Genomic DNA, 12,293 nt, shown 5'->3' with positions numbered 1-12,293 from the left:
GTCCCCTCATAGCAGCCTTCTAGCACTGTTTCCTAAACTTCACTTATCCTTTGCTCACCTGTAAGACTTTTGCCATGCCTGCATCCTACCACATATCACCATTAATGTTTTTGTCGTATGCACATGCCATACGCTTAGTATAGTTTTAGAATTAACTCATTTTTTATTTGAATTAAAGGGAAGCATTATATCACACTTGTTAACAGAAAATGTACCTTCTATTTATGCTTGCCATAAATAGAAGATACGAATAAAGATAAACATATATGAAAACCAAAGAGTGTTACTCAATTTGAGCTAGCTACTGTTACTACTGCCAAGCCCGTGCCTGAGGCCTGACCTCTCTTTGCTCAAGAGAAAGATGATCAAATCTAGAGAAATGTGAAAGACACATCAACTCCAGCATGAGACTTTGCCTTTAATATAATTTAAGAGAATTGAAAAGAGAATGATATTCAGTTCTGTGCTCCTGGGCCCACCTAGTATTATCTTGGGTCCACACTCTGTAACATGCTACCCTTAGGGCAAGGAGTGGTTTGGTCCCTATTTTACAGGTAGGAAGGGGAGGAGTAACAGAAAGCATTACAGACTTTTGGAATTGGAGCTCAAGGTCCCTTGCCTGGCTCCACCAGACCACCCTGTCCAAGGCCGTGTTTCTTGAGGGTCTGTCCAGAAGGATAGATGGCCCGTGGGGAGGGACGAGCCTGCCCTCCATGACCCCTGGCTGCATCTCCAGGGTTCCGACTACACTTGAGGGCTCCCCAGGTTCCAGCCTCTGTCTTTTGTCTCAGGCCCGCTAGCCCTGGGAGGGCCGGGACCCTTTATAGGGTGGCAGCACAGGCCACTGCCCTGGGGCGGGCCAGGGGAGCAGGACTGGCAGGGACTGGCCAGGGCCTGGCTGAGCCTGCATCGTGAAGTGGTGCAGCATGGGACTGAGCTCGAGGCTCACTACCCTTGTTCTAACCCCCATAGAATTCCCAGAAGTTCCCAAGGGTGCCTCCTCCCAGAAGAGAGTCCCCGAGTGAAGAGAGGCTGGAGCCAAAGAGGGAGGTGAAGGAGACCAGGAAGGAGGGGGAGGAGGAGATGCCAGAAATCCAGGAGAAAGGCGAGCAGGAAGAGGGGCGTGAGCGGAGCCGGAGAGCAGCGGCTGTCAAAGCCACGCAGACACTACAGGCCAATGAGTCGGTGAGTGTGACTCCCGCCCGGGATCCCCCCCCGCCCCCACCAGGAGGAGGGCTGGAGCTGGGCCCGGGGGTGTGGGAGGGAGGGCCAAGCAGGCAAATGGGCATCATCATAATCCTCGTGGCAGTGAATGTACTAAGTACTTTATGGTGCTAGCTCATTTAATCCTCTCCGCAACCCTGTGTGGTAGGTACTCTTATTATTCCCATTTTACAGAGGAGGAAATTGAGGCCCAGGAGAACACAGCTAGTATGCAGCTAGTAGGCAGTCTGAGTCGAGGCTCTGCTATTAATTTATACACTATACTGCTTCCATATGTGAATTGTAGAGGAAAGAAGATTTGTAAAAACCCAGAAGGTATGTGGGAGAATGAGGAGGCCTTCATGGGTTGTCTTCTAGACCAGGATGTAGCTAAGAGAGCTAAATCCTGATATGAAAGTGGGACTCTCTTGAGGTGATGTCTGCAAAGTGCTTTCATCTTCATTATTTCACCAGTTTCTGACAATAACCCCACAAAGTGGTAACCCCCATTTTGCAGATGGAGGAAACTAGGTTAAAGAGGCTACAGCCCAGGTCCTCCGGTGCCTCTGACATCACAGGCCGAAAAGCAAGTGCTGCTTTGGGTCAGGGAGAGCTTCCCCAGGAAGGGTAGAGATTGGGAGGAGTCTGCTGGGGAACTGCTGTGAGGGTCTGTTTTTATTTTAATTTGTTTTGCAACTTATGCTCACAGAAAAACCCCATAAATTATAAACACCGAGGTTTGCCACTTTTTGAGTATTGTTCCTACACCAAGAGCTGTGCTCTGTGTACTCGTCTTGCTGAGTTCTTGTGAGTTTTGTGGACGATTTCCTATGAAGGTTGGCACTTGTCACCTCGGCCGGCCATCTGAGGCTCCCTTGCCTGAGGCCCATAGTCGCTGAACCAGGTCTGAGTAGTACCTCCTCCAGGTCTGTGCCAGGTGTCCTCTTCTCTGTCCCTATGGCACTTGCTCTTCCCCTCCACCCATCTCCCGTGCTGCATCATCATGAAGTGGCTACCTGTCCTTTCCCCTTAACTGTGAGCTCTGTGAGGGCATGGGCTCCTGTTTGTCACCTCTGTATTTCTAGCACCTGGTACATCACACAGACCTGAATCTCATTTGTGGGATAAAGGCACGAATGGACAGAGTGATAGAAAACAGAAACACATTGCTTCATTAATTGAGGCACCATCTCCCTGGTCAGAATTGAGAGGCCCTGTAGGAGCTGGGCCTGTCCCACTGAATGACCGTACCACACCTCTCTAAACAAGACAGCTGGCCAGGGACTGAATAGGCTGCTGAGAAGGTAGGGAGTTCCCTGTCACTGGGATGTTTCAAGCAGATACTAGATGCCCATTTGACAGGAGTGTTAACAGTCTTTAAGGGCGCCCCTTTCCCTGAGGTTCCAGAATTCCAGACCCTCAAAGCGATTGAGATCGCTTTCTCAAATCACTCAACTCCCCTTGTTTGATTCTTTCCAGGCCAATGACATCCTCATCCTCCGAAGCCATGAGCCCAATGCCCCAGGATCTGCTGGCGGCCACGCCTCAGAGAAGCCAAGGGAAGGGGCAGGGAAGTCACGGAGGGCACTGCCTTTTTCGGAGAAGAAGAAAAAACCAGAGACATTTAATAAGACTCAGAATCAGGAGAACACCTTCCCTTGTAAAAAATGTGGCAGGTAAGATGGCAGGCTCTGCCTCCATGGGTTCTCCAGTAGGGGGGCGGGTCAGAAAGTCTGATTGGGCGGGGGAAGAGGTCTACCTTGTCTTCTGATTGGCTTATTGGGTTTCTGGGGCAGTGACATCGTTTGGCAGCTTTTAGAAGAGAGGCATGGCGCTGAGTCAGGAGCCTTCCCCCTCGGTTCTGGGAGAGGGGGAAGCTGGGCTGTGTGGCCTGGGGCACGTCGGGAAGGCCTCCGTTGGAGCCCTCCTCACACACATACACACACACTCACACTCACACTCTCTAAGGCCCCCGCTGGAGCCCCCCTCACGCACACGCACACTCTCACTCACTCCCCCGCCTCCCCAGTGGTCCCCGGGGACTGGGAGGACCAGACCACTTATGTGAACTCCCGCCTGTGCCCGGCTGCAGGGTATTCTACAAGGTGAAGAGCCGCAGCGCCCACATGAAGAGCCACGCAGAGCAGGAGAAGAAGGCTGCAGCTCTGAGACAGCGGGAGAAGGAGGCCGCCGCCGCCGCCGCAGCAGCAGCTGCAGCCGCCGCCGCCTCCCCACACCCGCAGGCCCTGCGGGACGACGGCGGCGCTGGCGAGAAGGGCTGACGGCAGGGAGGGCGCGGCCGGGCGAGCCTCGGCCCGGGCCCCCCACCCCCGGCCCCTCCCCGCACCCGCCTACGGAAGCGCCTGGAAACACCCTGGAACCTCCGGAGGGAGTGAGAAGAGAATACCATAGACTTTCCTCTGAAAAAAAAAAAACAAACCAGACAGTCAAATAAATGGCTCTTTTATTTATAAAGGCCCCAAGGAGCAGTGTTAATGGGCAGCAGCATCCAGTTCTCTTTGCATTTAGTCTGTTGGAAGTTGTCCTCATGCTTTCGTGGAACCGTGAGAGTCCCCACTTGGGCTGCCTCCTCCGAAGGGGCTCCAGCCTCTGCGGCCGGCCGCTGCTGCCACCTCTCACACTCTGACCTCTGCTGCCGCTCGGTCTCTTCCCTTCTTCCTTGCTGTCCCATCCTCCCTCCCCTCAGTCTCCAGGAAGCCGCCTTGGCAAGCCAAGCACAAACTCACCCCCAAGCTTACCCCCATGGCAGCATTATTCCCCCTCTCCAGAGGACCTCAGAGGCCTGGCCCCCATCCCGAAAAAAAGGCACTGTTGGCGGGAATGTGGTGGTCCAGGCCTTAAGCTGCTCCGTGACTATGTCCTCAGAAAGGCCACCTTCTCCTGGGAGGCCTCCAGAATGCATCGTGGGAGAGTCGGAGGACAGGTACCTATCCCATTGTTGCTTGCTAGCAGCCCTGTTGGGGTTGGAAAGTTTTCTCAAATGTTTGGGGAAGGGGGCCGGGTCCCTGTCTGAACGCTTAGCCTGCTGAAAGGAAGGAAGCAGAGCTTTTGACAAACCTGGCTCTTCCTGCTTCCCACCTCTTTGCCAAATACTTTCTTGGCCCTGGAGGTTGCCATGGGAGTTTAGCCTCGAGCAAGGCCTGCAGAGGCCTGGAGCCATCCCCAGCCACCCAGCCGGTGCCTCTGTGCGGCAAGTACCCTACCTGCCTTTGTCCTGCCCTCAGCAGTTACCCCCCAACTCCCCTCAGCACTGTCTAGTGCTGATGCCCACAGCTCAGCTTCCCAATCCTGCACGCTGGAGATTTCTGGATCTTTCCCTGGGAGAGGGAGGTCTCCTAAGTAGATTGGAAAGGAGCCTTCATTTCCTTGACTGGTGTCATTCAGGAGCTATTTATTTATTCTTGATATTTAAGTTTTAACATCCTCTCAGGGACCAGGGGGCCGCCTGCTTTCCAGAGGCCCAAGTGCATTTATCCCCAAACAAGGCACCTTCTTGGCACCACTCCCCTGCCTCCCCCCTCAGTCCCAAACCCTAAGGTCCACGCCTTGTTGCTCTGGAAGCTCTTGCCGGTAGGAATGATGGCAGCATTGAAAGATGGTAAAAAAAAAGGTGGAGGGTGTCGGGAGCTAGCAGGAGCATTTGGGAGATCAAAGGCAGTTTTTATTTGCTGCTACTTCCCTGGCTGTACTTTCAGATCGCCTGAGGGGATTGACAGGAGGCCAGAATTCTAATTTTGTTTATCACGCCTAGATTCTGGCTTGAAGAAGCCATATTTGGCATGGAGTCACTGAGGCAAAAGGGCTGGAAGGTTTTAGAGGCCTCTTCAGTTGCCAGTCCCATAGGAGAGCTGAGTTATTTTTCTGTTCTTGTTATTCAGCTTGAACTGTGTAGGAGTTCTAAGTGAATACAAGTAAATGACAGGTCATACATTTTAGAAAGAAACCCCACAGTATGCATTCTGCTACTCCTTTTGAAATAGCCGCCTAAAAGCATCATGTTAGTAACTGAGAGTGGGGAGGGAGTTTTGTTTCTAAACTATGCACTATCAGGTATTTTTCAATATTCATTTATTCATTCATGTGCTTCTACCGGACCCCAGCTATAAGAGTAACAAAATTCTTCTCCCTCCCCGACTCCTGGATGACCCCATATATTTCCAGCTTCCTAGTCAGTTTCTTCCATAGACTTCTATAAGCTACATGGCCCAAGATTGCAAAAATCTGTTACCCTTCTAGAAGCAGGAGGGTAGCAAATTTAGACTAACTTTTAAATCACTTGTGGAATATGAGTGCCTTCTCAGCTTAGCTCCAAAGTGCTACTTCTGTGTCCCATGTTTGTTTTTTTGTTTAAACTGTATTTAGTTTCAGGCCTCTTCATGGGCGTATAAAGGAAACAACCTTCAGTTTCATGAGACCCTGCTGACCAGTGGTAGCATCCAGTCCTTTGACATCTTTTTTTAACAAGAAAATGATTTCTTCTCAGCTCACGAAGACCAGACCAGGCGAATGTAGATGGGGAAAGTATTAATTGTCCAGCAGCCTATCTACCAGATACCATATTTTAGGAGGATCCATGCTTAAGGATGGATTTATATCTAGAATGCAGTGTGAAAATTAAAATGCTCAGAGGGCAGATGCAATTGTGGCAAGTGCCCCGCCAATACAGTTGATGCAGCCATAGAAGCTGGTATGTATATCTCTCATGGTGCTTTCTCCCTGTGAACACAGTCAATTCATTACCCACCCCCTCCATTTTTTCCTCTTCAGAGCTCTTTGCTGTAGGAAGTTGTGACAAAACCTCCAGTTTCATAATGCCCTCCTACACTGTCCCACCATATCCATCTTCCAGCCTCCACCTGCACTCAGCTAAGGGCATGACACTGACCTAGTGCCTGTATTCCAGACCATTTCTGAGGTCTCTTACCTACCCGAGGAAGCAGTGCTGTCAGCACTGTCCTCCATGCCTTCAGCAGCCCCCTCAAGCCCTTTCTGCCGCCCCACCTCCCGCTGTGCTAAGTGAGGTCCACCCTAGCACAGAGGTCACATGCTGCTTGTGTCTTAAGGGATGGCCTATGTTTAACTGCCTCAATGATGTAACCTCTTTCTTATGTGCCAGATGTTAAGATGAAGGAGGAATACACATATACTCCAGCCTCAGCTGTTTAAATGTGTTTTCACTGGGGCCTACTTTCCTTGGATCGTTTATTACCAGACTGGCAAGCCTAACTCCTTAGGTTTACAGGAAGTATGCATATTTTTATAAAACAATTCTGCATCCTCCCCACATTTGGCTGTGTTACTATTTGCCTCTAACAATTTGCAGCTGTTATCACTTTTTCTTCATTGTCTCTCAAGTTGAAGGCCTTGTTGGAGGGGACAGAGCACAGGAACAGCCTTGACAGTCTGTAATTATTGTACAAATATTTTAATAGCATATAAATACTATATTCCTTTTATTTTGAAAAAAAAAAGATCAGACACTGCCTTTTGTGTGTTTGCTGCCTGTGGCACCCTTTTTTAAAAAGACTGTTACATATTAAACTAGTGTACATATATTATAAATATTACCTCTTTTGCTGTACAGTTGTGATAGACCAGACTGAAAATTTTATTTTTTGTGTGCTTTTTATAAAAAAAAAAATTAATACACTAAAGAAAATCTTGCTGATGTGATTGTAACGTACCTATGTAACTTATTTACTTTTGAATGTTCTTCTGTATCTTTAAACCTTTTATTAAATAAGGTTTTAAAAATTCAGAGTTGAATGCTGTGTTCTTTTGCTTTGTTTTTTTCACCAACTGGGGTTGACATAATTAGGCCTTGTTTTGCATACAAGGGATGACACTGGACATTTTTGTACACGGATTCTGTTTTACCAGCTCATTGTCGACGCTAGGACAAGAAAAAATTCACACTGATGGTGTCCTTGCTACAAAGGTGACTGAGTAGAAATAATGTATCTACTACCAAGTTTTAGGTAAGAAAATATTTAAACTCAGTGTCGCACACAAAAACATAAATGACATGCCTCCTGGTTTCATTGGAATTAAATGCAGGATGCAGGGTATGGTCAGGTGGCCGGGGTGTTGAGAACATTTTATTATGCAGCATAGACTAACTGAATGAGCGACCTCAATACACAGGCCTGAATGATGGGTGCATTTTCAACAATATTTTAAGTCTACTCTAGATCCTTATTTTTAAACACGGTGCTTAGCATATTTGTTCACTGTAAAAAAAACAAACAAACCGGAAAACGTGAAAAAGGAAATGCGCCATCAAAAAAACCATTGCCCACAGCCTGTCGCTGGCACCATGGCAACGAATCGACTCAGCCCGCCACGGGAGCGCGCGCATTTCCCGTCGCCTGGGACACCGTTGCCATGGTTACACGCGCGCTTGCTCCGTCGTGGGGGCGGGGCGCGCTCGACGCCTCGCGATTTGGGCGGCGCCCTCCACTGCGGCAGAAGCTCCTGAGCTCGCTGTGAGGAGGACGCTCTGGTCGCCACGCTGCACCAGAGCCCGCTGCGACCGGCGCGCTCGGCTGCCCCTACCCTCGGTCGTCTCAGCCGCCATAGCCTCGCCTCTCCGTCCTTCTAGCCCGTCTGCCGCCTCGGTCCCCGGTCATCGTCGCTGCCTAGAAAGGTCCCTGCGCCCGCGGAGAAACCATTCCCGGCTCGCCTGGTCTGGCCGCCGTCGCCTCTGCAACGTTGGAACAGCTCCCTCGGTGGACGGCAGAGTTCTCCAGGCCGCCGCCCTGAAGGCCTAGCTCCGTCCGCCAACGCCTGATCGACGCCCGGAGCGGCTGAGAGCAGAGGCGGCCACGCCCCGCAACCACACCCCGGCGGCCTCTTCGGCCCGGAGGCTCCAGCCTTCTCGACCCGCCCTCTCTTCTCGCCTTCCTCGTCGCGAGTCAACGCCCTGTCTGCAGGCGACGGACCTCGGCCGTGGAGCCGACCGGAGACGCAAGATGGCGCCGGCCGCGTGACTTACTAGACTGAGCGTCCGCGAGGCCTCGCTCCGAGAACGCCCGGACGGACTTACGAGAGTAGTACTTTGGGGTAGGGGAAGGGCGAGGGCAGGACTTTGGTATCATTTGTTAGTTGTAATTGCGGGAAGCTTGCCCCCCTCGTGTTTGTTCGGGGGAGAGTCTGGTATTGTGCTAAGCCCTAGGCCAAAGCCACAATCGAATTCGTACTTGTAAGGGTGCCGCCACTTGATAGTTGGGAAAATGGCGATGACATTGTTGGAAGACTGGTGCAGGGGGATGGATGTGAACTCCCAGAGAGCCTTGCTGGTCTGGGGAATCCCAGTGAATTGTGATGAGGCTGAAATCGAAGAGACCCTCCAGGCAGCAATGCCCCAGGTACCCTATCGAGTGCTTGGGAGAATGTTCTGGAGGGAAGAGAATGCGAAAGCAGCCTTGTTAGAGCTCACTGGTGCTGTAGATTACGCCGCTATCCCCCGGGAGATGCCGGGTAAAGGCGGGGTCTGGAAAGTGGTCTTTAAGCCCCCAACTTCTGATGCTGAGTTTTTGGAAAGGCTGCATCTTTTCCTAGCGAGAGAGGGGTGGACCGTGCAAGATGTTGCTCGGGTCCTTGGATTTCAGAACCCCGCTCCGGCCCCAGGCCCAGAAATGCCAGCAGAGATGCTAAATTATATTTTGGATAATGTTATTCAGCCTCTTGTTGAGTCTATCTGGTACAAGAAGCTGACCCTGTTTTCGGGGAGAGATATTCCGGGGCCTGGGGAGGAGACTTTTGATCCCTGGTTAGAGCACACTAATGAGGTCATGGAGGAGTGGCAGGTGTCTGATGTAGAAAAGAGGCGGCGGTTGATTGAGAGTCTTAGAGGCCCCGCCTCTGATGTCATTCGCATCCTCAAGACCAACAACCCCGCCATAACCACTGCCGAATGTCTGAAGGCTCTTGAGCAGGTGTTTGGGAGTGTGGAGAGCTCTAGAGATGCGCAGGTCAGATTTCTGAACACTTATCAGAACCCTGGAGAAAAGTTATCTGCTTATGTCATTCGTCTGGAGCCTCTGCTGCAGAAGGTGGTGGACAAGGGGGCCATCGATAAAGATAACGTGAACCAGGCCCGCCTGGAGCAAGTCATTGCGGGGGCCAACCACAGCGGGGCTATCCGAAGGCAGCTATGGCTGACTGGGGCTGCGGAAGGGCCGGCCCCTAACCTCTTCCAGTTGCTGGTGCAGATCCGCGAGGAGGAGGCCAAGGAGGAGGAGGAGGAGGCTGAGGCAGCCCTCCTGCAGTTAGGCCTGGAGGGGCACTTCTAAGTCCCTGGAAAAAGGGGGCTTTAGGGCAGACCTAGATCACGTCTGCTCCATTGTTTGTGTTATAGGTGTGTTCTCTGATTAGTAAATCCATAGAAGTGTTCTGTTGTGTTCTTTTTGGGGTGGGGGGAGGGGGAGTCCGGCCTGCATATTAGTGTAACATTTGTAAAATTGCAAGCGAGCACTGTGAGCTGCTGCAACAGTGCAAGTGCATCATGCTGGCTGAAATGCCAGGTAAAGGCTTGAATACGTGCTCAGTGTGAGCTGTCATCGTGGCATCATTGTCAGTTGTGAAAAACAAGTGAACCTGTGCGCTTCCCATCAAGGTTGTTAAATGAGAAATTGCATGTTCAGACAGCACAAGGCTTAGCTGAAAGGAAGTGTTCAGTAAAAATGTGAACTTTTATTGTTACTAATATCGTGCATAGTTTGTGCTTACTGTATATTGTTCCTAGTTTATATTAATGGAAAAGAAATGTGAATTTATTAGATATTTGTTATTTAACTATAAAGTGCAATTTCATATTTCTCATCTTTAAATGTCTCTCAGTTTAATTGAAAAGTATTCTGAGACTACAAAATGGGGTGTTTGAAAAATACTGCAACTGTAGAGGTGTGTAAATCAAGAATTTTGATACAAGATACAGATATAAATCGCCTGAGAAGTTGATAACCTGCAGAATAATCCATTCCCCCATTCTCCATCTTTGTCATCAAATAGTAGGTCTCCTTATTCTTGCTGATTCTAAGTGTTCTAAAATTTGAAATTGTTTAATAGATGTATGCTAATAAAAAGATTTAAAACTTATTGTCTGATTTTGTCATGTATAAAATTCTTCAGTGTAATTTCAGCTCTCTCTCCTTTTCTTACAATTTTTTTCCTTTTTAACAAAATCAAACCTTGATTTATTTTTAAGCTTTATCATTATGAGTTAAAATTGTAATTTCTTTTAATATATTCAATTTTTACATGTTTTTAAGGCAAATATTAGGAAGTTAAATAGATATAAGTAAAATAAAAATTTTTAGGTTAATTTTGAGATGGGGTTTAGGGAGGGTATCTGGCAATGTTTTTATTTCCTTTTTAAATCCCTTCTCAGCAAAAATTTTGTTTCACTGAAGTAGTAACTGACTCAGTATACATTCATGTGTAAAATGATATTTTATATCAAGAGCCTAAAAAGGAAATTTGGGTTGAAGGATGTCTTTTTGGCTGCAGAGACCGGAGGTGTGCATCTTTGAGATTTTTAGTAAATCCAGAAATCATGTGAAGATTTTCCCCTAGTAACAAGGTTTTTAAATCATAGCAGACTCATACAGTAATCATAAGTTTTATATAAAATGTATATAAAAACTAATATGGGGGGGATGGCAAGGGTAGTTAAGTGGTGGAATTCTCGCCTGCCATGAGGGAGACTTGGTTTGGGTTCCTGGCCCTTGTACTTAACTGAAAAAAAAAAAGCAAAGAAAGAAAAAAAACCTCAAGAAATGGTGCTGCAATAACGATACATGGAAAAAGAGTGGAATGTGACCCCCGCCATACAGCATATGGAAAAAAAAAACTAATGAGTATGTGTCCTTCCAGATTTTTCTATACACTCCTGTCCTCACCTCTCATGTCTTTACCTCCTACGTCCCTGCCCCTCCCACGTACCTTACCCCCCATTGCTCCTGCACACATCCCTCACCCCCTCAACATTCCCATCATAAATGCTGTCGTCTCCCACCACACACTCCTTTGCTGCACCATACACTGCCACACACACACCGACCGGTCACCATACATATCCCCACACACATAGTATCACATTCTTAAAAACAAATACATTAATTTTCAGTTTTTCACTAAATGTGTTACAGGCATTCTATGTCTGCACAGAGGAATACACCTTTCACAGCTGTACAACTGATTGCATCATAAGAGGGAGGATTATCACCCAGGATTCTGACTTTTATAATTTTAATATATATATACTATGAATAATATGCTATTTATATATATATACATATAAAACAAACTGTCAGGATCCTAGATGTCTGTCTTCTGTTATAGGAAACAATTAAAAATAATGAGCTGTTTATGATCTGAACCTAAGATTTTTTCCATATAGGCTTAGAAATCAAACTTTCTGCTTTTTAAGGGAGGTCAAGTAGCAAAGAACATACTTATAACCAAAGAACTGTGGATTAAGAAGTGGAAAACACTACAATCCTTTCCTGTGACCACAATTAAATTTTAGCCGATACCACAGAATATGTGCTTTCAAAATGTGGAGTGTTACTGATAATGAAGGATTCTTCTTGTTCCTTGTGTATCAAACATGGGCTGGCCGAGTTCAGGTTGTTTTCCACGAGACTGCATTTCAAGGGCCTATCATCTAACCTTTACTTTGTGCACTTCTGGAAGTGAGGAGAGAAGGAATGGTCAAGTGCAGTAATAATTTGCTATCTCTATAAGTGCTCTTTCCAGAAGCCTAATAATTTGAAATGGTTCCCAAAATGCTTTTGGAGAAGGCTGGCAAACCTAGGAGATTACCAATAATCACTGGTAGTGAACCACTGGAGAAAAAAAAACAAACAGCATAGAAAATGAGTCTCTTTTTCTCTCACCCTCACAGACATAAAAACCACCTGGAATAATATTTATTATATTTAATAAATGTGTTATTTATAAATTCTGAACATTGAATTTCTTCAGAATTGAATATCATTGGAAATTCACAGCTGCTCTATATCAGCCAGTTAAAATTGTCATGTAACCAAAAACAATACAATTTT

The 12,293-nt window shown here is 47.7% G+C and overlaps 2 protein-coding genes across 6 annotated transcripts in view; both read left to right on the top strand.

Moving 5' to 3' along the window:
- MIDEAS (mitotic deacetylase associated SANT domain protein) overlaps positions 1-3,500 on the top strand; it is a 69,162-nt gene extending 65,662 nt beyond the window's left edge. For 4 of the 5 annotated variants that reach the window (XM_077123006.1, XM_077123004.1, XM_077123007.1 and 1 more), the window contains exons 11-13: positions 973-1,185; positions 2,683-2,879; positions 3,296-3,500. In XM_077123006.1, the coding sequence (XP_076979121.1) occupies positions 973-1,185; positions 2,683-2,879; positions 3,296-3,485 (600 nt within the window). In that variant the 3' untranslated portion in view covers positions 3,486-3,500. Of the gene's footprint in view, positions 1-972; positions 1,186-2,682; positions 2,884-3,295 lie in introns of those variants that run through there. The other variant, XM_077123009.1, reaches the window with a different exon arrangement.
- Positions 3,501-7,666: 4,166 nt separating this feature from the next.
- Positions 7,667-10,323, top strand: PNMA1 (PNMA family member 1). Its single transcript, XM_077123010.1, has one exon. It carries the CDS (start codon positions 8,457-8,459, stop codon positions 9,516-9,518), a length of 1,062 nt encoding a protein of 353 aa, XP_076979125.1. The 5' UTR covers positions 7,667-8,456; the 3' UTR covers positions 9,519-10,323.
- The last annotated feature ends 1,970 nt before the right edge of the window (positions 10,324-12,293 follow it).

The sequence above is a fragment of the Tamandua tetradactyla genome, chromosome 12, assembly GCF_023851605.1.
Source record: "Tamandua tetradactyla isolate mTamTet1 chromosome 12, mTamTet1.pri, whole genome shotgun sequence".
NCBI classification, from domain to species: domain Eukaryota; kingdom Metazoa; phylum Chordata; class Mammalia; order Pilosa; family Myrmecophagidae; genus Tamandua; species Tamandua tetradactyla.
The sequence above is the reverse complement of the archived record's forward strand: the minus strand, read 5'-3'. Positions and strand labels throughout refer to the sequence as shown.